At 39.9% G+C, this 26,783-nt stretch overlaps 1 protein-coding gene across 8 annotated transcripts in view; it reads right to left on the bottom strand.

The window, feature by feature from the left end:
- LOC124622057 (clathrin light chain) overlaps nucleotides 1-26,237 on the bottom strand; it is a 64,290-nt gene extending 38,053 nt beyond the window's left edge. For 2 of the 8 annotated variants that reach the window (XM_047147625.1, XM_047147628.1), the window contains exons 1-3: nucleotides 26,022-26,226; nucleotides 25,813-25,947; nucleotides 20,900-21,010 (exon numbers count right to left, since the gene is read on the bottom strand). In XM_047147625.1, the coding sequence (XP_047003581.1) occupies nucleotides 20,900-21,010; nucleotides 25,813-25,945 (244 nt within the window). In that variant the 5' untranslated portion in view covers nucleotides 25,946-25,947; nucleotides 26,022-26,226. Of the gene's footprint in view, nucleotides 1-20,899; nucleotides 21,011-25,812; nucleotides 25,948-26,021 lie in introns of all 8 variants that reach the window. The other 6 variants (XM_047147624.1, XM_047147627.1, XM_047147623.1 and 3 more) reach the window with 6 other exon arrangements.
- Between the last annotated feature and the right edge of the window lie 546 nt (nucleotides 26,238-26,783).

Raw genomic sequence — 26,783 nt, 5'->3', positions numbered from 1 at the left:
TGACCAGATTTGTAATAATTATTAATTAAGGGAAAGCATACAAATGCTGTCTTCAGTCATTTGGGTCTGCACCATCAAATTAGAGACCAGAGAGTAAAAATAATTATTCATCTGAACAAAATTTTGAGCACGCAAGGAGGGAGAGAGAGTGGAGAGAGTGGAGAGAGTGGGAGAGAGTGAGAGAGAGGGGGTGAGAGAGAGAGAGAGAGAAAGGGGGGGAGAGAGAGAGAGAGAGAAAGGGGGGAGAGAGAGAGAGAGAGAAAGGGGGGGGGAGAGAGGAGGAGAGAGAAAGGGGGGGAGAGAGAGAGAGAGAGAAAGGGGGGGAGGAGAGAGAGAGAGAAAGGGGGGGGAGAGAGAGAGAGAGAAAGGGGGGGAGAGAGAGAGAGAGAGAAAGGGGGGGAGAGAGAGAGAGAGAGAAAGGGGGGGAGAGAGAGAGAGAGAGGAAAGGGGGGGAGAGAGAGAGAGAGAGAAAGGGGGGGAGAGAGAGAGAGAGAGAAAGGGGGGGAGAGAGAGAGAGAGAGAGAAAGGGTGGGAGAGAGAGAGAGAGAGAAAGGGGGGAGAGAGAGAGAGAGAGAGGAAAGGGGGGGAGAGAGAGAGAGAGAGAAAGGGGGGGAGAGAGAGAGAGAGAAAGGGGGGGAGAGAGAGAGAGAGAGAAAGGGGGGGAGAGAGGAGAGAGAGAGAAAGGGGGGGGAGAGAGAGAGAGAGAGAAAGGGGGGGAGGAGAGAGAGAGAGAGAAAGGGGGGGAGAGAGAGAGAGAGAGAGAGAAAGGGGGGGAGAGAGAGAGAGAGATAAAGGGGGGGAGATGAGAGAGAGAGAGAAATGGGGGGAGAGAGAGAGAGAAAGGGGGGAGAGAGAGAGAGAAAGGGGGGAGAGTGAGAGAGAGAAAGGGGGGGGAGAGAGAGAGAGAAAGGGGGGGAGATGAGGAGAGAGAAGAAAGGGGGGGAGAGGAGAGAGAGAAAGGGGGGGAGAGAGAGAGAGGAAAGGGGGAGAGAGAGAGAGAAAGTGGGGGAGAGAGAGAGAGAAAGGGGGGGAGAGAGAGAGAGAAAGGGGGGGAGAGAGAGAGAGAAAGGGGGGGAGAGAGAGAGAGAAAGGGGGGAGAGAGAGAGAAAGGGGGGAGGAGGAGAGAGAAAGGGGGGGGAGAGGAGAGAGAGAAAGGGGGGGAGAGAGAGAGAGAAAGGGGGGGAGAGAGAGAGAGAAAGGGGGGGAGAGAGAGGAGAGAGAGAAAGGGGGGGAGAGAGAGAGAGGAAAGGGGGGGGAGAGAGAGAGAGAAGGGGGGAGAGAGAGAGAGAGTAAAGGGGGGGAGAGAGAGAGAGAGAAAGGGGGGGGAGAGAGAGAGAGAGAAGAAGGGGGGGAGAGAGAGAGAGAGAAAGGGGGGGAGAGAGAGAGAGAGAAAGGGGGGGAGAGAGAGAGAGAAAGGGGGGGAGGAGAGAGAGAAGGGGGGGGAGAGAGAGAGAGAAAGGGGGGGAGAGAGAGAGAGAAAGGGGGGGAGAGAGAGAGAGAAAGGGGGGGAGAGAGAGAGAGAGAAAGGGGGGGAGAGAGAGAGAAGAGGAAAGGGGGGGAGAGAGAGAGAGAGAAAGGGGGGGAGAGAGAGAGAGAAAGGGGGGAGAGAGAGAGAGAGAAAGGGGGGGAGAGAGAGAGAGAAAGGGGGGAGAGAGAGAGAGAAAGGGGGGGAGAGAGAGAGAGAAAGGGGGGGAGAGAGAGAGAGAAGGGGGAGAGAGAGAGAGAAGGGGGGGAGAGAGAGAGAGAAAGGGGGGGGAGAGAGAGAGAGAGAAAGGGGGGGAGAGAGGAGAGAGAGAGAAAGGGGGGGGAGAGAGAGAGAGAGAGAAGGGGGGAGAGAGAGAGAGAGAGAAAGGGGGGGAGAGAGAGAGAGAGAAAGGGGGGGGGAGAGGAGAGAGAGAGAGAAAGGGGGGGAGAGAGAGAGAGAGAAAGGGGGGGAGAGAGAGAGAGAGAAAGGGGGGGGGGGAGAGAGAGAGGAGAAGGGGGGGGAGAGAGAGAGAGAAAGGGGGGGAGAGAGAGAGAGAAAGGGGGGAGAGAGAGAGAGAATGGGGGGGAGAGAGAGAGAGAGAAGGGGGGGGAGAGAGAGAGAGAAAGGGGGGAGAGAGAGAGAGAAAGGGGGGGGAGAGAGAGAGAGAAGAGGGGGGAGAGAGAGAGAGAGAAGGGGGGGAGGGAGAGAGAGAGAGGGGGGGGAGAGGAGAGAGAGAGGGGGAGAGAGAGAGAGAGGGGGGGGAGAGAGAGAGGAGGGGGGGGAGAGAGAGAGAGGGGGGGGAGAGAGAGAGAGGGGGGGGGCGAGAGAGGGGGGGGAGAGAGAGAGGGGGGGAGAGAGAGAGAGGGGGAGAGAGAGAGGGGAGAGGGGGGGGAGAGAGAGAGGGGGGAGAGAGAGAGGGGAGGCGAGAGAGAGGGGGGGGGGAGCTGCAGTAACCTGCCCAACAACTGTCCCAAGTTCCCAAAAGGACACTGCCCCCCCTCTCCTCCCTACCCCACCTCCTCCAGGTCAACTTCTTCACAATAGTAGTTTACCATTTGTATGTGGTCAATGAAGATACATCATGGCTTTTTGAAACCACAATTTGTATATCAGCTGCACAATGGGAAACATATGGAGAAGAAACCACTTCAAGACATAGGATCTGCTCAAACTCCATGGGGTGCAACATAGCACAACACATCACCAGAATTACAAATTCATGAATCCAGTTGGCATGGCTGCACAAAAATACGTCATACTAAAAGGAGAAGGGCGGATAAGACTGATCTTGGGTCAATCTTAGGCTATGAAGAGTCAGCTGTAATGGGCAATTTATTTTGGGAGGTTTCTCAGTCATTTTTTCAAATGATAGCCTGTGTTATACTTTATTCCAACAACTTCAGAAATGCAACTTTCCAAACATTTTGTTAATATTTAATTATTCTAGTCAACTTTTAAAACTAGAAGACATGAAAGTAATGCAACAAAATCCATTAATGTCATTAGAGGTAAAGTTATTGTAAGTAAACAGTAGTACATGACAAGTTGAACAGGTGTTTTTGAAGTTAGATTGTTGTTTCTTCAATTTGATGAATATTTATTAGTGGCATTTTTGCTGGCTAGTTGGTTGGTTAGTTAGTTTTATGTTCCATGGATCATAAATTTTAATGATGTGAAACAAGATATTTTACATTCACATTGCAAATTAATGTGTAATGTGGTTACATACTGAACAATTAAGTTTTTTATGTATAGTTTTTAGTTAATAATTCCTAACCACCACCTTTCACACATTACAGTAACAGATTTCTTCTAAGGAATAGAAGGAGCTCTTATGAAGAAACTACTACTGTTTGTTTTCAATTTTCATTTTGCTGTCTGTAATGCATTTTATGTCACTGGATTAGTGAGCAGAACTTTTAGTTGCACTATTGTGCATCCCTTTTCATGCGAAAGACAGTTTTACTGTGGAGTAATGAATGTCAAGTTTCCTTGCAGTAATGAAATTATGTACATCATTGTTCCTTCTGAACTTTAGTGAGTTATTTACAAAAAGCTTCATGAGGGAATAAACATAATGTAAAGTAGTAGTCAGAATACCCAACTCCTGAAACAGACTGCTACAAGATGACTGTGGTTAAGTCCCACATATTATTCTTAAGACACATTTTTGAACACTGAAGATTCTTTATTAAAGATGAGTTACCCAGAACATTATTCCTTACAACATTACTGAATGAAAATATGCTAAATATCTCAGTTTACTGATTTGCCCCTCCAAGATTTGCTATGATTCAAATGTGGCTGAACTAAACTGTTTTAGGAGTTCAAAGTGTGTGTTTTCCACTTTAAATTCTCATCAATATGGAGAGCTAAGAATTTTGAAGTTTCTACTTTATTATTCCCCCACCACGTGTTACACTTATTACTGTCTTGGTACCCCTAGATGTGCAGAACTGAATATGCTGTGTCTTTGTAAAACAGTGTGAGACCATTCATTCACAGAAAACCAGTCATGATACATTTAAAAGGTGGATCACCATATCTTTTATTTCTGTATGTACACTTTGAATACAATACCAGTGTCATCTGCAAAAAGAACTAATTCTGTTTGCTGCATATTAGACAGAACATCTTTTACATACATGAGAAACAATACTAGAGCTGAGATCAAGTATTTGAGAACCCCATACGCGATTTCTCTGCAGGCAGAATAATGTCCTTATACTACACTGGCTGAGTCACTAAGTACAATTTCCTGCAGCCTTTTCCGTTAGATATGACATACATTGGTTGGCTATATCTTCAATCCCATAAAACTTCAGTTTATTTAGGAGCATATTATGATTCATGCACATGCTTTAGTTAGGTCACAGAAAATACCAACCAACACTGTTATATTATTTACGCTTGTAAAATTTGGCAAATGAACATGTAAATGGCACTCTCAGCTGAATACATCTTCTGAAATCTAAACTGTTTTGCTGCGGATATTATTGTTGCTCGTGTGAGATATTACAATATACACCACCTTCCCAAAAATTTTGGAAACTGTTAGCTGTGAAACATGTTTGTAGTTATTAATGGCTCTTCTATCATTTTTCTTAAAGAGATGTTTGACAACTGCATATTTCAATCTGGAAAAATGCCTTCTGTTGGTGATGCATTACATATTTCACTTAAGACTGGGCTTATTAAATGGAAAGAAAATCTTTAGTACTCTACTGGAAACACCAAAACTAGTTGCTTTCAGTTTTGAGAGAATAAGTGCTCTTGGAAGAGAGCTGTGGCAGTGATGTTGCTCTGCTGTTCCTTTGTAGTGATTTCGTTTTTTTTTTTTGGGGGGGGGGGGGGAGGGGGGGGGGGAGAGGGAAATCAACATTTGAGCATTGATTAAGTACTTCATGAAGAAAGGTACGAAAGCAAAGGACATTCATGTCAATTTCCAGAGTGCACTGAGGGACTCTGCTCCTTCATATTCAACTGTTGCTAGGTGGACAAATGAATTTAAACTTGGCTGGGAGAGCTTAGACAGCAATCCACGCACTGGTCAGGCAAAATGTATCACTACTCTGGAAATCATTGCACGAGTGCACAAAATAGTTATGGAGGATTGCCGACAAAGTGCCTGAGATTGCTCACGCTTGCCAGATGTCATCCGAAAGGGTATATCACATTTTAACTGAAGAATTAGAAACGAAAAAATTATCTGCAAGATGGGTGCCACGACTTGACGCTGGATCAAAAATGCACGAGAATGGACATATTGGAATAATGTTTGGCCCATTTTAGGAGAAATGAACAAGAATTTTTGTGCTGGTTTGTGACCACAGATGAAACTTGGGTACATTACTATACCCCAGAGACGAAACAGCAGTCAAGCAGTGATAACATGCGGATTCTCGGCTACCAAAGAAAGCAAAGACAATTCCTTCAGTGGGAACGGTCACGGCATCAATGTTCTGGGATGTGAAGGGGACTGTTTGTAGATTATCTTCCCACTGGGCAATCAATTACTGGGGAATACTGTGCTAACCTCCTGGACAAATTGCAGCAAAAGATACACAAAAAAGGCCAGGTTTAGCAAGGAAGAAAGTCATCTTCAATCATCACACGTGCCATCATCATGGCAAACTTACATGAACTAAGGTATGACTTGTTGCCACACCCACCTCATTCACCTGATATGGCTCTGTCAGACTTCCATCTCTTCCCAAAACTGAAAATTTTTCCTGGTGGAGGGAAGATTCACTTCAAATGAATTGATAGCTGGAGTTGACATCTATTTTGCAGGCCTAGAGGAAACTCATTTTCGAGATGGGACCAAGGTACTGGAACATCGCTGGACCAAGAGCGTTACTCTACAAGGATACTACAGTGAAAAATAAAAATGTTTCAGTTATGTAAGTACTTTTTCTATATCTTTCCGAGAACTTTTCAAACCACCCTCATACATTCATTTGACTGAATTTTAGACAATAACTTTTTCAAAATGCTCCTGTGATTTTCCTCTAATTCTTTGTCCCAAGACTTTCTAATATATTTAAGAAATTATTAAATATATTTGTTACCTGTGACTTATTTATTGCCCCTCCATACAATTCAACAGTGATGTTATCCTGTTTTGTGGCTGGTTGTCTCGTTTCACTACATTATATACAGCCTCAAGTAGGTTGTAAAAATTGCTGATTTCTGACATTATGTGCATGTTCCTTGATTTTTTAATAACTGTTCTTAGTATTGAGTAGTTTTGGTTATTTTTGTTAATGTTGTTGTTGTTGTTGTCTTCAGTCCTGAGACTGGTTTGTGCAGCCCTCCATGCTACTCTATTCTGTGCAAGCTTTTTTATCTCCCAGTACGTACTGCAACCTACATCCTTCTGTATCTGTTTAGTGTATTCATCTCTTGGTCTCCCTCTACGATTTTTACCGTCTACACTGCCCTCCATTACTAAATTGGTGATCCTTGATGCCTCAGAACATGTCCTACCAGATGATCCCTTCTTCTAGTCAAGTTGTGCCACAAACTTCTCTCCAATCCAATTCAATACCACCTCATTAGTTATGTGAACTACCCATCTAATCTTCAGCATTCTTCTGTAGCACCACATTTCAAAAGCTTCTATTCTCTTCTTGTCCAAACTAGTTATTGTCCATGTTTCACGTCCATACATGGCTACACTCCATACAAATACTTTCAGAAACGACTTCCTGACAAATCTATACTCCATGTTAACAAATTTCTCTCCTTCAGAAACGCTTTCCTTGCCATTGCCAGTCTACATTTAATATCCTCTCTACTTCGACCATCATCAGTTATTTTGCTCCCCAAATAGCAAAACTCTTTTACTACTTTAAGTGTCTCGTTTCCTAATCTAATTCCCTCAGCATCATCTGACTTAATTTGAATACATTCCATTATCCTCGTTTTGCTTTTGTTGATGTTCATCTTATACATTCCTTTCAAGACACTATCCATTCCATTCAACTGCTCTTCCAAGTCCTTTGCTGTCTCTGACAATTACAATGTCATCAGCAAACCTCGAAGTTTTTATTTCTTCTCCATGGATTTTAATACCCACTCCGAATTTTTCTTTTGTTTCCTTTACTGCTTGCTCAATATGCAGATTGAATAACATCGGGAATAGGCTACAACCCTATCTCACTCCCTTCCCAATCACTGCTTCCCTTTCATGCCCCTCAACTCTTGTAACTGTAACCTGCTTTCTGTACAAATTGTAAATAGCCTTTCGCTCCCTGTATTTTTCGCCTGCCACCTTCAGAATTTGAAGGAGTATTCCAGTCAACATTGTCAAAACCTTTCTCTAAGTCTATAAATGGTAGGAATGTAGGTTTGCCTTTCCTTAATCTAGCTTCTAAGATACATCATAGGGTCAGTATTGCCTCACGTGTTCCAATATTTCTTCAGAATCCAAACTGATCTTCACCAAGGTCGGCTTCTACCAGTTTTTCCGTTCGTCTGTAAGACTTCGTGTTAGTATTTTGCATCCGTGACTTATTAAACTGATAGTTCGGTAATTTTCACATCTGTCAACACCTGCTTTCTTTGGGATTGGAATTATTATATTCTTCTTGAAGTCTGAGGGTATTTCGCCTGTCTCATACATCTTGCTCACCAGATGGTGGAGTTTTTTTTGTCAGGACTGGCTCTCCCAAGGCCGTCACTAGTTCCAATGGAATGTTGTCTACTCCTGGGTCCTTGTTTTGACTCAGGTCTTTCAGTGCTCTGTCAAACTCTTCATGCAGTATCGTATCTCCCACTTCATCTTCATCTACATCCTCTTCCATTTCCATAATATTGTCCTCATGTACATCGCCCTTGTATAGACCCTCTATTTACTCCTTCCACCTTTCTGCTTTCACTTCTTTGCTTAGAACTGGGTTTCCATCTGAGCTCTTGATATTCATGCAAGTGGCTCTCTTTTCTCCAAAGGTCTCTTTAATTTTCCTGTAGGCTTTATCTATCTTACCCCTAGTGAGATAAGCCTCTACATCCTTACATTTGTCCTCTAGCCATCTCTGCTTAGCCATTTTGTACTTCCTGTTGATCTCATTTGAGACGTTTGTATTCCTTCTTGCCTTTGTTAATGATCACCAAGAATTTCAAGTTTTATGATATCAAAACTGGAATTTTAGATTTTTGCTTTCTCTTGCATAAATTTCCATGGACACCCATGGAAAAGCATAAAAAATTCACAGCTAAAATTGGACTAGAAAGTATAAATTATCAGTTTTTCTGCCTGATTAAGACAGTGCTAAGCATGTGTGAACAGTGAACATTGTTTTCACAAACTCCAGGATTAAATAAATGGTCCAGCAGATCAGCAAACTACTATTGACAATATGAGAAGGAAAACAAAGAGAAAGAAAAGAAGCAAGAAAGGAACGTATGGAAGAGTTTACCATCCTACTGACATTTAGGTACTTTGAGACAATGCTCTGACTGTGGAAGGAAGTGACCTTGGCCTTGTACGAATACTCCAGGCATGCACAAATGGAAATTATACTGAATAAAGGTGGTCTGATAGGTTTCAGGTTTCTGAGCACCAATGTTCTCAAACACAATTCCAGTATGTGTGCCTACGTATCACAACAGAGCTGACCACAAATTAGCACTGTGCTAAGAGCTTCACAATACAAAACTTAACTACTGTATTTAATGATGAACTGTATGCTTCAACTTACTAACCATTTTCACTAGACACACAGTTCAAAATCATTGTAAGACTGATGCCAACAGCAGTATGTTAAGATGACAAGCAGAGTTCCACCTCCTGCACAGAACTCTCTTTGATGTCACATTCCATTTAACTATCTAAATCTCGCAGTACTCTTAGTACTTAAATCTGAATTGATATGTTTTGAAAGAGGTTAAGGCTCAAGTTTTACTTCCTTCACCAAGGTAATACAAAAGTTTACATAACTGCACTCCCAGATATGCTATGGAATTAAATGTTTGCATTTAAAGTTAATGCTGTGGAATATTTGTTATGGTTGAAACTTCCTAGTTGTTATATTTAGATGAATATAATATTAAGAATCAACTTCAAACTAGAATTCTGTCATAGATCCTTAACACAAGATAACATGATTTAAATCAGATGCATAATAATGTTCTGATGTATGTACAGGCTAGTCTGACACCCGATTGCTTGATATATCACCACATTTTTTTAGTTACCCATATTTCTAAGATGATAAATGTGAAATGAAAATATTTAATGATCAATTTAAAACATTTCTTTTAAATACACGCAACAAGAGAACTCCCAACACCAAAAAGACAACTTCAGTTTTCCAAACACCTAATGCAAGTTAAATTTTGCTTATTTAGTGTATGGCAAAACTACATAAAACTGTGAGATGTAAATCTGGAAAGTAAAATACCGAACAAAAACAAAATTATTAACAAAACAGTATAAAATTATAGTAAGTGAACATTTAGAGATATTAGTAAGATCATAGTTCTGTTCCATCCATACAAGCTCATTTCCACCATACTTTACCAAATAACCACTTCTACAGTGGGGCCTTTAAAAAGTCTTTACATATCCTCAAAACTTTTTTATATGGCATCCTCTGACAATGTAGCTTCCTGTGTGTTACACTGCCACTTACCACTGGAAAAAATGCACTTCAAACATATTTCTGCACGTATCACTTTGCAAGAGCGAGGTCAATATGCAGCTTACACCAGTCATTCATTTCTATCATACCTGCATCTCATAGCAAACACCTTGAGAACTGAATGGCAAGGAACACTCTAAAGAACTGATGGTTTTTGCATGTTTGGCATCACTGGATTAACAAACCATTTATTAGAGGACAAAAGACTTATCAGCTCCAGAATGAGATTTTCACTCTGCAGCGGAGTGTGCGCTGATATGAAACTTCCTGGCAGATTAAAACTATGTGCCCGACCGAGACTCGAACTCGGGACCTTTGCCTTTCGCGGGCAAGTGCTCTACCATCTGAGCTACCGAAGCACGACTCACGCCCGGTACTCACAGCTTTACTTCTGCCAGTACCTCGTCTCAGGAGAGCTTCTGTAAAGTTTGGAAGGTAGGAGACGAGGTACTGGCAGAAGTAAAGCTGTGAGTACCGGGCGTGAGTCATGCTTCGGTAGCTCAGATGGTAGAGCACTTGCCCGCGAAAGGCAAAGGTCCCGAGTTCGAGTCTCGGTCGGGCACACAGTTTTAATCTGCCAGGAAGTTTCGACTTATCAGATGCTGATGAAATAAAAACACTTCAGTTTTAAGCAATTTGTCTTTTTTATTACATGAATTATATCATAAGTCTAAAGCTCCATCGCCACATGCCACCAAATAATCATAAATGTGTAGCAGTCAGGCCAGGCAGTAACAGGGATCAAACACACCCAATCAACACAGAGGAACAGTGAACACAGCACCGACCTCAACAGCCAACAAGGAGTTCCTTACTGGCTGTCGAGGCAGGTGCCATGGCTGCTGCTCCTACATTTCCATGTGTTATTTGGTATATGTTTGGTCCTTCATGACCAACTGGCCCAACCACCACACATTTATGATTATTTGGTGGCACTTGATGGAACTTTAACCTTCTGAAACTAGTTATGTCAACCAAGAAAAATTACTCAAAACTGAAACATGGATTTTTATCTCATACTATGTTCCTCAATTGCAGATGTTTGTCTGATCAAATATTTTATACAAGAGATGGTCTACCTTTGATAAGAGGTTTTATTTGCACCTGCAAACCCACACCTTGGATCATCAAAATGAATGTTGGGCAAATAATTGTTTCTCTAGTCATACAGTTAATCATTTCATTCTTTGGAGGTACCCAGAAGACTTGGGAGCAAGAGAAAGACAACTCAGCAGGCAGTATGACTAAGGTCAGAGAGAAAGTTGTGAACTGCAGACATCAGAGGATGACAAATTAACGCTGATTAATAGCCTGAAAACAGACCATTGAGTTCATACCAATTAAAACGAAGTTTAGGGAGATCTGAATAATGAAATGCACGGCTCTGTTAATGGCTATTACCCCTGTTGTAAACTACATATTCCCAGCAACATATATTGCAGACTGACTGGAGATGTAAAAGCAAATCTTAGTCTATCCACAGTTTTAGAGCTGGAAGTGACAATGATGGGAGCTTCCTGAAACTCCTTAAGAGCAAAGAGGAAAAGATACTTAAACGGGAGGGGGGGGGGGGGGGGGGGGGGACACACACGCAAGGTGGTTAGGTGGAGGTCCTGCCAGAGTGCCTTGAGGTGCATTCCACTTGGTAATCTCACCTGAGAGCAAGTATTAGCACAGTGATGCCCCTTGTATGCAAAAAAGAATTTGAATATAATAGGAAATTGTCAGGTGACAATTGCACAAATTAACAAGAAGTGGTACTGTTGGAACTGAAGAGGTAATAACCCCATCTCAGGAATGATACTGTGGGACTAGTCCTGAAGGTGCCAGTGGCCAGTGTGATTCCATGATGCAGAACTCCATCAAAGAATTTTAAAGCTGAAGGTGTTGCTGAGCCATAAACCGGGCAACTATATTCCAACTGAGATGAGAGCAGGATCCAATAAATAGGAAGGAGATTAGAGTGATCTGCAACCCACGAGATGTAGGCACGAAAGCAACCAGATAGGATTTCTTATTAAAGGGAGTCCCAAAAATTGGGTACCCATGCAGAGTTCTGGGTGAGGGATGGACTGTGATGTAAGAACAGAAATGACTTTCTCATGAGAAAACTGGAATCCATGGGAAAGTGTCCAGTGGTGTTCAACCAAGACTAAAGATGGAAGCTACAATACATTCAAAAGTAGTTGACATACAGCACAAGGATGAGCAGTGGTCCAACAGGATGCCAATGAAAGACTAACACTCAGCAAGGAGCCCTGCAGAACACTGTTCTCTTGAACCCATAAGGAGGTAATTGGTGTACCAACTCTAACCGGAAACAACCAACTGGTGTGGTAAAACTTGACAAATAGCAACATGTAGCGAGCCTTTAATGTGCCAGTACGGGAGGTCAAGTAAAATTTGATTGTGCCAAACAGTGCCCCATGTCATACATAGGTCAAGACAGACTGTAATGAGACGTTCCCATTTAGAAAAATGCCTGTCAGATTGTTGTTGCCAACATAACCAGATTGCCAGTTGTGTATCATCTGATGCAAAAACCATGCTGATACGGGGACAAAAGGCACCATGATTTTACTACTCTGCATCATTGTCAGGCTACCATAACTTTCAAGCAGTTTTCAGATCTCTTTTGTGGGATCAGTAGCTGTTTATGGACATTAGGGCGATACTGTCTCGTGAGACAATTTCTAGTCCAATGTTACCATACTTTACAGACTACAATTTTCAAGCAATTTTTTTAAACCATTTTTATTATTGGCCTGCTTACTAGATTGCAAGACCAGACTAAAAAGAATTATTTGTTTAAAAAACTGAACTGACCTTTAAAATCACTAAAAATAGTCACCTGAACTTTCTCCTCCTCATCACCACCATCATTGTCCTCTTCATATGTAAGATGGTCTCCATTGTCACAGAGCGTTACTTACGCCGCACTTCTTGAAAGATTTAACAGTAATGTCTTCTCTCACTCTAGGCCATGACTGTTTTATCCACTGATACTTCTTTTATTGTAGGTCACTTTGAAGCGCCCTTCTACATGAATTCATGTTGGGTTTCATCCATCATCCATTTGTTCCTTTCCTCTCTCGTGCACACTTTAAATAGATTATTTATAAAGATGTCAAGGTTTAGAATTGTGAAGTGAGTCCTCCCAAAACAGCAGCAAGCTCTGCATTTCACTGTCTGAATTTCTCTTTCACAGAATTTTTCAAATGACTACTAAGCTGATCTAGCACAAGAAGAGACCTTTTCTTCAATAAAGAACCTTTCCTTCTCTCCCACACTGTTAATCCATAATTTCATCCCAGTATCATCCATCCAACCCTTGCATGTACATTACCATCATCTGGTGGTATTTCAAAAGGTTTTGGCATTGCATTGCACATGATAACGTTCACTGGATTAAGTTCAGTACCACCAGCACAACATGAAAGGACAACAATGTAGTGCATTTTTTCCATGTGCACTTGTTTTTATAACTACAGTTTTAGCACCTTTCATGGCAACAGTTCTGTTATTCAGTACACCAAATTTCAGGAGTTTCATACATATTTGCTATTTGGCTTAGTCCCATACTGATTTTCTTTTGATGTTTAACAATAAAATGACGGAATGATAATATTTTCTCTTCATACTCTTGTGGCATTTGCGGAGATATTTTTGTTTTGGTTCGCATGCTAAGCCCACGACACTTCATAAACCTGTAAGTACCAAGCAACTCTACCATTAAAGTTCATTAAGTTTCACTGTAGCGATAGATTATGAGCATGTTTTTAATCATTTTTGTATTAATTTCAATGCCGTTTTGATGGTGTACTTGAATCCATTTCAACATGTCATCTAGTTTTGGCCAATTTGCATTCAGTTCTCTTATTTGCACATTTAATCTTCCTCACTTTTATAAAGTTGTTCATTCCTAGCCCGCCAATCAAGAGTGGTTTTTTCTTTTGGTGGAAGGCCGAATTGCTGCTCAGCGCCTGTTTCCATATTGTTCTGCATATGCTATTATTTTCAATTTGTATCTCACATCGTATGGATACCATTTATTATTGTGAAATTAGCTATTAACAAAAATATTGTACTCTTACCAATAAGACAAATCACTTTCAGTTCAATTTCACTGGCACGACAGACTGCAATGACACGTCACAGGTTAGTGTTCTGGTTTTGTGTGGGTGGGGTGGGAGGCAGAAAGTGTTAGCAAGCTTGTGAATCCCTGGAACTCATGTTCATCGCATCAGTGCACTGCTGCTGCCGCAAGTTGAATCCAATGCTGCCGGATAGAAAGAGGTTTCCTACGGCATCGAATATATGGTCATTTTTAAACTGGTGTAGTTGCTGGAGGCAACAGTCTGAATGATTGACTGATCTGGCCTTGTAACACTAACCAAAACGGCCTTGCTGTGATGGTACTGCAAACAGCTGAAAGCAAGGGGAAACTACTGCCATAATTTTTCCCGAGAGCACGTACCTTTACTGTATAGTTAAATGATGATGGCGTCGTCTTGGGTAAAACATTCCGGACATAAAATAGTCCCCCATTTGGATCTCCTGGCGGGGACTGCTCAGGAGGACGTCGTTATCAGGAGAAAGAAAACTGGCGATCTACGGATCGGAGCGTGGAATGTCAGATCCCTTACTTGGTCAGGTAGGTTAGAAAATTTAAAAATGGAAATGCATAGGTTAAAGTTAGATATAGTGGGAATTAGCAAAGTTCGGTGGCTGGAGAACCAAGACTTTTGGTCACGTGAATACAGGGTTATAAATACAAAATCAAATAGGGGTAATGCAGGAGTAGGTTTAATAATGAATAAAAAAATAGGAGTGCGGGTAAGCTACTACAAACAGCATAATGAATGCATTATTGTGGCCAAGATAGACACGAAGCCCACGCCTACTACAGTAGTACAGGTTTATATGCCATATAGCTCTGCAGATGAAGAAATTGAAGAAGTGTATGATGAGATAAAAGAAATTATTCAGTAAGTGAAGGGGGACGAAAATTTAGTAGTCATGGGTGACTGGAATTCGAGAGTAGGAAAAGGGAGAGTAGGAAACATAGTAGGTGAATATGGATTGGGGGTAAGAAATGAAAGAGGACGCCGTCTGATAGAATTTTGCACAGAGCATAACTTAGCTAACACTTGGTTCAAGACTCATAAAAGAAGGTTGTATTCATGGAAGAATCCTGGAGATACTAGAAGGTATCAGATAGATTATAGAATGGTAAGACAGAGATTGAGGAACCAGGTTTTAAATTTTAAGACATTTCCAGGGGCAGATGTGGACTCCAACCACAATCTATTGGTTATGAACTGTAGATTAAAACTGAAGAAACTGCAAGAAGGTGGGAATATGAGGAGATGGGACCTGAATAAACTGACTAAACCAGAGGATGTGCAGAGTTTCAGGGAGACAATAAGGGCACAACTGACAGGAATGGGGGAAAGTAGTACAGTAGAAGAATGGGTAGCTCTGAGGGATGAAGTAGTAAAGGCAGCTGAGTATCAAGTAGGTAGAAAGACGAGGGCTAGTAGAAATCCTTGGGTAACAGAAGATATATTGAATTTAATTGATGAAAGGAGAAAATATAAAAATGCAGTAAATGAAGCAGGGGAAAAGGAATACAAACATCTCAAAAATGAGATTGACAGAAAGTGCAAAATGGCTAAGCAGGGATGGCTAGAGGACAAACGTAAGGATGTAGAGGCTTATCTCACTAGGGGTAAGACAGATACTGCCTACAGGAAAATTAAAGAGACCTTCGGAGAAAAGAGCCACTTGCATGAATATCAAGAGCTCAGGTGGAAACCCAGTTCTAAGCAAAGAAGGGAAAGCAGAAAGGTGGAAGGAGTATATAGAGGGTCTATAAAAGGGCAATGTACTTGAGGACAATATTATGGAAATGGAAGAGGATGTAGGAGAAGATGAAATGGGAAATATAATACTGCGTGAAGAGTTTGACAGAGCACTGGAAGACCTGAGTCAAAACAAGGCCCCCGGAGTAGACAACATCCCATTAGAACTACTGATGACCTTGGGAGAGCCAGTCCTGACAAAACTCTACCATCTGGTGAGCAAGATGTATGAGACAGGCGAAATACCCTCAGACTTCAAGAAGAATATATTAATTCCAATCCCAAAGAAAGCAGGTGTTGACAGATGTAAAAAATTACCGAGCTATCAGTTTAATAAGTCTCGGCTGCAAAATACTAATGCGGATTCTTTACAGACAAATTGAAAAGCTGATAGAAGCCGACCTCGGGGAAGATCAGTTTGGATTCTGTAGAAATGTTGGAACAAGTGAGGCAATACTAACCTTATGACTTACCTTAGAAGAAAGATTCAGGAAAGGCAACCCTACATTTCTAGCATTTGGAGACTTAGAGAAAGCTTCTGACAATGTTGACTGGAATACTATCTTTCAAATTCTAAAGGTGGGATGGGTAAAATACAAGGAGCGAAAGGCTATTTAGAATGTGTAAAGAAACCAGATGGCAGTTATAAGAGTCAAGGGACATGAAAGGGAGGCAGTGGTTGGGAAGGGAGTGAGACAGGGTTGTAGCCTGTCCCCGATGTTATTCAATCTGTGTATTGAGCGAGCAGTAAAGGAAACTGAAGAAAAATTTGGAGTAGGTATTAAAATCCATGGAGAAGAAATAAAAACTTTGAGGTTCGCTGATGACATTGTAATTCTGTCAGAGATAGCAAAGGACTTGGAAGAGCAGTTGAATGGAATGGATAGTGTCTTGAAAGGAATGTATAAGATGAACATCAACAAAAGCAAAACGAGGATAATGGAATGTATTCAAATTAAGTCAGATGATGCTGAGGGAATTGGATTAGGAAATGAGACACTTAAAGTAGTAAAGGAGTTTTGCTATTTGGGGAGCAAAATAACTGATGATGGTTGAAGTAGAGAGGATATTAAATGTAGACTGGCAATGGCAAAGAAAGCGTTTCTGAAGAAGAGGAATTTGTTAACATCGAGTATAGATTTAAGAGTCAGGAAGTCGTTTCTGAGAGTATTTGTATGGAGCGCAGCCATGTATGGAAGTGAAACATGTTGGTTGGTTGGTTGTTGTGGGGAAGGAGACCAGACAGCGAGGTCATTGGTCTCATCGGATTAGGGAAGGATGGGGAAGGAAGTTGGCCGTGCCCTTTGAAAGGAACCATCCCGGCATTTACCTGGAACGATTTAGGGAAATCACGGAAAACCTAAATAAGGATGGCCGGACGCGGGATTGAACCGTCGTCCTCCCGAATGCGAGTCCAGTGTCTAACCACTGCGCCACCTCGCTCGGTAGTGAAACATGGACGATAAATAGTTTGGACAAGAAGAGATTAGAAGCTTTCGAAATGTGGTGCTACAGAAGAATGCTGAAGATTAGGTGGTTAGATCACGTAACTAATGAGGAGGTATTGAATAGAATTATGGAGAAGAGGAGTTTGTGGCACAACTTGACAAGAAGAAGGGACCGGTTGGTAGGACATGTTCTGAGGCATTAAGGGATCACCAATTTAGTACTGGAAGGCAGTGTGGAGGGTAAAAATCATAGAGGGAGACCAAGAGATGAATACACTAAGCAGATTCAGAAGGATGTAGGCTGCAGTAGGTATTGGGAGATGAAGATGCTTGCACAGGATAGGGTAGCATGGACAGCTGCATCAAACCAGTCTCAGGACTGAAAACAACAACAACAGGTATTTTAAATCACACGCTGGACATTATATTAATTTCGAGTATAAATGCACCTGAATCATGGAGGCATTTTTTCAAAGAAATAAGAGCATCATAGTCCGTAAAATATGGTATCAAAGACCGTCAGTACATGGTGTCCGAGTAACAGTCAGATGTTGGATCACCTGATTAAGACTAATTAGGGCCTGAACAATATTGTATGGCGAGTAAAGAGGCTGAAGCAGTTCCCAGTCACATAAAGGCTCATTATGTAGGCGTGATGGGAGACTAAAGAATAGCTGAATGTTTTCAATTGTCTTTTATGCTTTTGTTATGTAGTCGGATAAGAAGAGGGCATCAATGCATGCACAAAATGGGTCATGATGTGTGTGGCAAGTTCCAATGCACTGTTGGGTATACCACCACCAAGGAGAAGATCTGGGACAGGTTAATAACAAGCATCAAAATGGATACAGGGATTAGTGAACACAAGATTGTCATAGCGAGACTGAACACCATAACTTGCAGAAGTTTCAAAATAAACTAAAAATATACCTATTCAAAAAAGCAGATAAAAGTTCACTTGACACCTTCCTGAGAGACCATCTCCTTCCAAATTAATAATGTAAATGTAGATCACATCTGACTAAATATATTAAAAAACGACTGAGCTGATCCCCTTGGTACACAAAACGTGTGCGAATACTGGTACAGAAATAACTAAAAAAGCTTGCCAAATTAAAAAGAAAGCAAAACCCCCAAAATTGACAATCTTTTACAGAAGCTCGAAATTTAGCACAGACTTCAAGGAAATATAGTAGTTTCCACAATGAAACTGTCTTTAAACCAGGCAGAAAATCCAAAGAGATTCTGGTCATGTGTAAAGTATGCTAGCAGCAAGACAATCAATGCTTTCTCTGCATGATAGCATTGGAAATACTATCAAAGACAGTGCTGCTAAAGCAGAGTTACTAAACACAGCCTTCTGAAATTCCTTTGCCTAGGAACCTGAAGTAAACATTCCAGAATTTGAGACATGAACAGCTGCCATCGTGAGTAACTTAGAAGTCTATATTCTTTGAGTAGTGAAGCAACTTAAATCACTTGATAAAAGAAAGTCTTCCTTAATGTGTACCAATTACGTTCCTTTCTGAGTATGCTGATACCATAGCTCTATACTTAATCATATACAACTGCTTGCTCCACAAAAGATCCATGCCCAATGCCAGGAAAGTCGCGCAAGTCACAACAAGATTCAAGAAACCCAATAGGTGTAACCCACCAAATTACAGGCTCTTATCATTAATGTAAATATGCAGCAGGATTTTGCAACATTAGGAATTACCTTGAAGACAATGGTTTATTGACACACAGTCAACATGGATTTAAAAAACATCTTTCTTCTGAAACACAACTAGCTGTTTACTCACACAAAGTGTTGAGTGCTGCTGACAAGGGATTTCAAATTGATTCCACATTTCTAGAGTTCCAGAAACCTTTTGACACTGTGCCAAATAAATGGCTTGTAATCAAGTTGTGTGCTTATCGAATATCATCTCAGTTATTTGACTGGATTCGCATTTTACTGTCAGATGCCACAGTTCATAATAACTGACAAGAAGTCATCAATCAAAACATAACTGATTTCTGGCATTCTCCAAGATAGTTTTCAAGGCCCTCTGCTGTTCCTTATCTATCTACACTGTTTAGAAAACAGTATGAGCAGCCGTCTTCAGTTGTTTGCAGATGATGCTGTCGTTTATCACCTAGTCAAGTAATAAGGAAATCAAAACAAACTGCAAAATGATTTATAAAATACATTTGTACGGTGTGAAATTAGCAATTGACCCAAAACAGTGAAAAGTGTGAGGTTATCCAGGAGTGCTAAAGAATCCATTAAACTTCAGTTACTCAATAAATCAATCTAGTCCAAACGACACAAATTCAACTAAAAACCTAGGAAGTGCAATTACGAACAACTCAAATTGGAAAAAAGTAAAAATTGTCTGTCCTCCTTTGGAGCACTGCTGCACAGTGTAGGATCCTTACCAGATAGGATCAAAGGAGTATCACGAGAAAGTTCAACACCGTATGCTGTCCACTTTATTTCTGCACAGCACATTTATTTACTACACAAATTTGACACTGCTGCGTCAAGTTTTTTGTCCATGCCATATCTTAATATTTTCAGCTGGTAGTTTTGTGGGGAAATAAACAATTTGCTTTTGCAATGTTTAATTTCAAATTATTTTTTTACCAATGTCTAGTTCCCTAGGTTTCTGCTCAAAACCTGAATTAACTGTCAGGTTCACAATAGACTATTGCTGGTGAGGTTTCTGCACACAGGGCGGTATTAACCCATTAACTACTCTGGACGTGTTAGTGCCCGTGCCTTTGTACCTGTCCCTGTGTGCCCTGAACATGTTTATGGGCACCACCAGTCCTACCTGGTACTCTGAGCGTGTCTACGCATTGACATGTTCAGAGTAGCAGGTAGAAGGACTGGTTGCACATGCAAACATGTTCAGAGCACACAGGGACAGGTACAAAGGCGTTGGCACTAACACATCCAGAGCAGTTAAAGGGTTAGACAACCTGGCACGGCATGTATGCTGATATAATACAAAAATATTGGTGGCCCTAATATTTGTCCTAGTTGAACATCTAATTAAAGTTTCCAGCCACTGTTACGAACAACACCTCTGCTTTCTATTCACTTTCCTATTAAATGACTAATAGAGAAATACTAATTATTTAGTTAAAATGTATATCTTCATATGAAAATTTTTTTGACAAATCCACAGTCAGATTTAAACCTAAGTCTGCAAAGCTTGGCTATGAGGCATTCAATATTACAGCATATGACCAGCTGGTCAAGTGTTATGACTGACAACAAAAATCTGTTAACTTTCCCAAAAATTACAAAGGATTGAACCAAAAGCCAAAATGTATGTGGACTTCCCTCTCCTCCTCCTCCTCCTCCTCCTCCTCCCCCCCCCCCCCCCCCCCCCCAATTTTAATTCCTAACATCTGTAAGAAATACCAACCAAAATTGGTTATCTTCCTTTAAAAGTAGAAATGATAAACCAATTTAATTAGTGTTTCATGTTTCAAATTCTCCACTTATCTTACTCTTATTCTATCTAAATGTCTTGTCTCTTTCCTTGAACCGTAAGACATAAGCTGTTGATTGACATTCTTATTTCTATCACCCTATCCCTACTTCTGGAATCATGAAAAATTGTTAGTGACCAAAACAAATGTTTTTTTTATTACTATATATTTGATTTATGATTATCAAAATTAGATGAGATATACGAATCAACTAAATGCACAACCTATACGTACTTGGAAGAAGTGAAATCCATTTTATTTCTGATTCGCAATCTCAGTGCTGCGCAAAATTATTAATTTTTTAGAAGTTATTTCATCCCACAAAAAAATTGAAAAGCTATTCTAACTATCATACAAATGTATTCAATTTGACAAAAACTGAAATATAAAAAGCAATTAGTATTGATGAAAAATATTTCTTTCACTATAATAGGTAAAATGTGCATAGCAGAAAGTTTTTTTGTGGAGTTATCTTAAGCTGCTTACCTGGAGCTGATGATAAAAGGTCTGGTCCTAACCCATCCTGTTGTCCAAAATTATCAATCATCTCAAAACTACCAGTGAGAGGGGCAGAACCTTGTGTACCAAACATGGCATCTGTAGGCACATCAAAATTATCAGTAACTTAAACAGATAGTACTATATATCACAAGTAATGTTTATACATTTATGTGGGAAGAACAAGAATTTATATGCAATTACAAATATGCATAACATGAAATAAACAGGCAAGGTAAACATAGCAGAAAAAGCTAACCGACTCCAAAGATTTCTTCATATTTCATTCACTATAGCAGTGCATTGATGGGCAAGTGTTAGTTTCAACACTACAATTACAGTAACATTACTGCATTGAATCATAGATACACCGTGTCTAGGCTATACAATGAGAAACAGATACATGACAAAGAGGGTATAACATACCTGCTTCTCATGTCTACAACAGTCTATGTAAAGTGATTCCATATGTGTTTCCATGGCTACACATCAGTGTTGCTGCAGTTCTATACACAACTGTTTTCAATCACATAGCTTCAGTACCACCAGTAGCATTTTGTACTTCACAGTTTAAAGCCAGCAACAGCATTGCTAGCCATCAGGTATCTTCTTTTGCCAAATGAAGAACAGAGAGAAACTGAACCACAACTGTTAAGTGACTGCACATAAGATGTGGAGATTTCTTGGTTCCTAGTTCACAGTGTGCACTTCCCACTTTATAGCAGTACAAACGTGAGTCCCATAGTAGGTATTAGCTGACATTGATGATCCAAGCAGATACAATCAATGTCTGGAGAATTCATCAAAACCACGATTGTCTCTCAATGAACATAAATATTTGCTGGGGCAACACTGTCCCACTGTATGGAATACTATTCCATCTCAGTAAATATTGCTATTTTCTGATGTGTTCAAGCTAGCATGCTGCACTGTGCTATTTGTGTTTTTCTATCCATGAATTAGCCTCAATGCAAGTACGTTTACACCCAGTCTTACAGTGGTAAACTTGCACTTTTTGTCGGTTGTGCAATACTGTCAGATGTACTCTTGTGCAGGTAGCTTTTGTATTTCATGTCATGGAGGTGTTTCTAGCTTGTGTAATTGTCCATATTTTTGTTTGGCAGCACTGGCCTCTTAAGTTGTGACCTTCCAGTCTCACCAGTCATGGCTATCAACAGAGAATCAGTTTACCCATACTGTTATTATAATACTCCCAGGTGGTAGCCCTTTTACACAGAAGCTATTCAGAGATAAAATTTCACTTTATGACCCCCCCCAAAAAAAAATCTAGATCTGATGCGCAAGACTTATCTAAAGTTATGCAACTGGGTAATGTACAGAAAATTCTCTTACCACCCTGAAAGCATATGCTCACAAATTTTGGTTTTACATCATGGGGATGTAATTACTTTTATTTCCCCTTCCATTTGAAACTGAGGACCCCTGAAAACATAGACACTTCTGCCATTTAATATGGTTAATAATTGTCAATCTAAAAGTTCACATCCATTTTGAACTTTTACATGCTACAGAATTAAGAATACCGAAGGAAATGGTAAGCTGCATGCAATGATCATTCCCTTCTAATTTATCGTAGTTCTAGATATCTTTCCTTCTTAGTTACAAAAAAAGATCTTAAAAAAATTATGAACAGTTATGATACTATACAAATCAACACTAAAACTGAAAACAACCTTGTCCTGTATTAGTAACCATGCAGTACCAATATTCAAAAAAATGCCTAATAGCATGCATATGCAGGCAAACCACTGTACATAATTGTAAATACAGTGGTATTTGTATTAATCTTCTCCATGATCAATACTTCTTTTTCGCAATGCAATGTTTCAAAATCCTTAATAGAAAAAACTTCCAAAGACTTGACAACCTCACTCACTATACTAAACTGAATGATCAACATAAGAGACCGAGTACTTCAGTGTACTATGATGAAGGGATAAAAGGTCTCAGTTCCAAACATGGATGTTCATCACTTTAGAATGATTAATCTGAACTCTAGCGTCTTCCAGGAACACTGTACAGTTCTTCCCATACATCTTACGCTATCTCAAAACTGATTTCTTCTGCTCACTAAGAACTAAACTCCTTCCTATGTTAAAATTTATTATATTTGAGACATCAGTTATGCCACATCGTGTTTACTCTGTTGCCTGTACAGTAAAAAAATTCACTGTTGAGAATTTAGATTGCAGGATGTAAAGGAGGATTACCACTATCCACTAACCAGAGGAAGCACTTCACATAAGATGGGCACAGTTAAAAAACGTGACCTGCAAAAGCTTTGGTCAAAGACTGATATTTGTGAACCACAAAAAAATTAAAGAAGATTGGGTTATAAATACTGACTCCATGAAGAGGCCGATTGGAGACATTACAAGCTTAGATATTATGAGAATGGGGCTGACACCTATCACACCTCCACAAAAGAAGCATTCAAGCATTTGCCTGAATAGATTATGGGATAAAGAGAAAATCTGAATACGGATGGATGTGCCATACTTGGTTGTAGGATACCACCCATCTGCTTTAACCTGGGATGTAGTTGCACTGTGCCGCGATGTGCTGTGGGACATTGAGCTGTGGTTTGCGATTTGGAGAGCAAGTAACACATTGTAAAGGGTATGGTGTGTGTAGTGGTGGCACACTATAGCAGTTTTATTATGTGGTGGTGATGTATTTCTGAGGAACGTTATTGGGTCACTTAGTGTGCTACAGTCGTCATGATGTGGACTGTAGGAAATTACATGGTGACAATGGAATAAACTGCACAGAATGTTGTCATATAAAAAAAAACAATATGTCAAAATTTAAACTGATTCTTAGATGCCCGAATAACCACTGAATAAGTGGATCAATACTTTTAATTAATTCACAGGAGCAGGTAGGTCAATATATGTTTATTAACATATCAAACCTGCAACTATTATTAATAAACACTGATCCACCTACCTTCTCCCACAATTTAATTAAGAAAACATTGATCCACTTATGATGTTCATTGTAAACTATTTTCTCATGGGTTCCACTGTCCTGTCCTATCTGACTCATTTGTCACGTTCACTTCCTATCATACAACTTGCATACAGTTACCAACTGTAAAATGCAAGAAAAGCTGCTCACACAATAACTAATTTATCTCAGAAGGTGAGTTATGTAGGTGAACTGGAGATTGGGATTTGTAGTTGTGGGGAGAGTTTATTGGTATCCTGGTCTGGGGTTGACCTACAAAGTTTAACTGGACACGGTAATACTGTGTTCTTATGGTGTGTTTTGTTGGGCTTACTTTTTGGTATAGAGTTTTCAGTAAGTCCCCATCCAAAATCCCCTTTTCCCTTGGTTGCCCCACTAATTGAATTGGGTTTAGTCAGTCTATTGGTTTGCACAGTATTTGTATTTTTGCAGCTTTAATGATTAAGAGATCAGTCTTCTTAACCGGCAATTAGAAATAAACCACCAGCTCAACGTAATCTTACAGACATGGCCATATATAAAACTAACTATGTACGGGGTTAGATTAGATTAATACTTGTTCCATAGATTATGAATACGACACTTCGTAATGATGTGGAACATGTCAGGTTAATAAAAGATGTCTGTACAATATATTACATTACACAAAATATCGCATGACACTAATGTTTAAGTTTTTTTTTCTTTTTTTTGCCCCCTTTATTTATATCTAAAAATTCAGCCAATGAGTAGAAGGAGTTGTCATCTAGAAATTCTTTTAATTTATTTTTAAATGTTAGTTGGCTATCTGTCAGGCTTTTGCTGCTGTTTGGTAGGTGACCAAAGACTTTTGTGGCAGCATAATTTACCCCTTTCTGTGCTAAAGTCAGATTTAACCCTGCATAGTGAAGATCATCCTTTCTCCTGGTGTTATAGCTATGCACACTGCTATTACTTTTCAACTGGGCTGGATTATTAACAACAAATTTCATAAGTGAATATATATACTGTGAGGATCCCTAGATCCTTAAATAGATGTCTGCAGGATGACCGTGGGTGGGCTTCAGCAATTATTCTGATTACATGTTTTTGAGCAATGAATACTTTTCTACTCAACGATTAATTACCCCAAAATATGATGCCATACGAAAGCAGTGAATTAAAGTAGGCATAGTAAGCTAATTTACTGAGATTCTTATCACCAAAATACATTAACATAAGAAAAACATACTAAATGAAAACTGTTTAGCACCATATATATGTATGTCCATGTACAAATGATTCAGTATTTCTTTAACGGTATCACGCCAAACGAAACTTCTCACATATACAGTTTTTCATTGAAATTCTAGATGATGATTAGGTACATATGCAGAAACTAAAATGCCAAAAGACAAATACAGTCCTGACCACACCAAGATAAATTAAATTTCGAAAAATAGATGTTCAGATGTTCATTAACAGTTGTTCATTCACATGCAACAATACTACTCTGATCTATCAAACTTACAGGTAGAGTCACCGCAGCATTTTAAGTAGCACAATGATAAAAAGAAAAACAATATCATTAGCGACAATATCACACAGCTTCTATATTGAATGTTTCAAATCTTCTGTAATTTCACTGTGCCTTGATCTAAAAATTAGTTAAAGTCATACACCAAGGCATCAGTAAATCAAACGTCGAAGGTAACTTAACTGATTATGAAAATTAAATACAAATTATAGAGCCTACAGAATCATACGATTGGAAACGAAAACAATGTTAACAACCTTGTCTAACGCTCTGGTACATAGTACCGTTTGCAAAGAAAATTAGGTTTCCACATTAATAAATCCAAAAGTAAAACACACACACACACACACACACAAAATCGCTGCAAAGTAGGTAACCACATTTCAACATTACATTTAATGTACTTCCTTCTTACCGTCTGCAGCAGGTGGTGCATTTCCAGGATTTAATTCATCCTCTAATCCGGCAAGTTGATCTTGTTCTCTAGCTAGGAATTCTGCTGCTGGATCAACTTCAGGTTGATCGAAATTATCACCAAAACCATCCATAACTAAAAAATTGAGATACGAATCAGTTGTGCGCCAAAACACTACGTAAGCTTTTTATAAGGACATGGTGTTTTACCTGCCAAGCCACTACAGTAATTCTTCAGAAATCGCCAATTAACTATCTCCCACGTTCCAACCTGCTCTCTTTAACTTCACACTACTACATGCAGCACACAGCATATGACGTACATTGACAGTTGGATACACCCCACCAGCAATGCAGCCACCACTTCACAGGAAAGTTACAGTAGACTGTTGGCAGTATGAAATATTTCCCAATGTCCTTCTAGAACTGATTTATTTCTTAATATATTCTGTACAAAACAAAATTTATTTTGGAACAAGAAGTGAAAAGAATTGGTAGGAGATGTTTAGGAAAATTATGTTAAGGCTATTTCACATTGCTGTCAAGTCACATCACGTGAAGACATTCCACAATATTATTTAAATGGCGGCATTTTCACATGCCGTCAGCAGATCTTCACGCGACCGCCAAGGTTTCACGGGAATAAATTTTGGACGGTGACGCCGCTTGCTAACATTGGAAATTAATCTATTTTGGCCGTTCAAAGTCATGTTACAATAGTGGATATTGTGCTGTTATGTTTTCTTAATGTTTATTTCTACGGATAAAAGTTTGGACGATTTTGCTTTTGTGGAAAATTGCAAGTATTCCATGACGAGTTGGTTATATTTTCCATTGAGTGTTCTTCCATAAGCATTAAGCAGTGTCAGATATCTGAGAGAGAAAAATTATTTGCAAGTCTCTGTTTTCGCTATTTTTTGTGTTAAAAATTGTTTTGTTTCGGTACTTCTTTTGTAATTATTTATAATTCTA

Source organism: Schistocerca americana, chromosome 7 (assembly GCF_021461395.2).
Source record: "Schistocerca americana isolate TAMUIC-IGC-003095 chromosome 7, iqSchAmer2.1, whole genome shotgun sequence".
Classification (NCBI taxonomy): Eukaryota; Metazoa; Arthropoda; class Insecta; order Orthoptera; family Acrididae; genus Schistocerca; species Schistocerca americana.
Note: the sequence above shows the minus strand (reverse complement) of the source record. Positions and strands in the feature narration are given on the sequence as shown.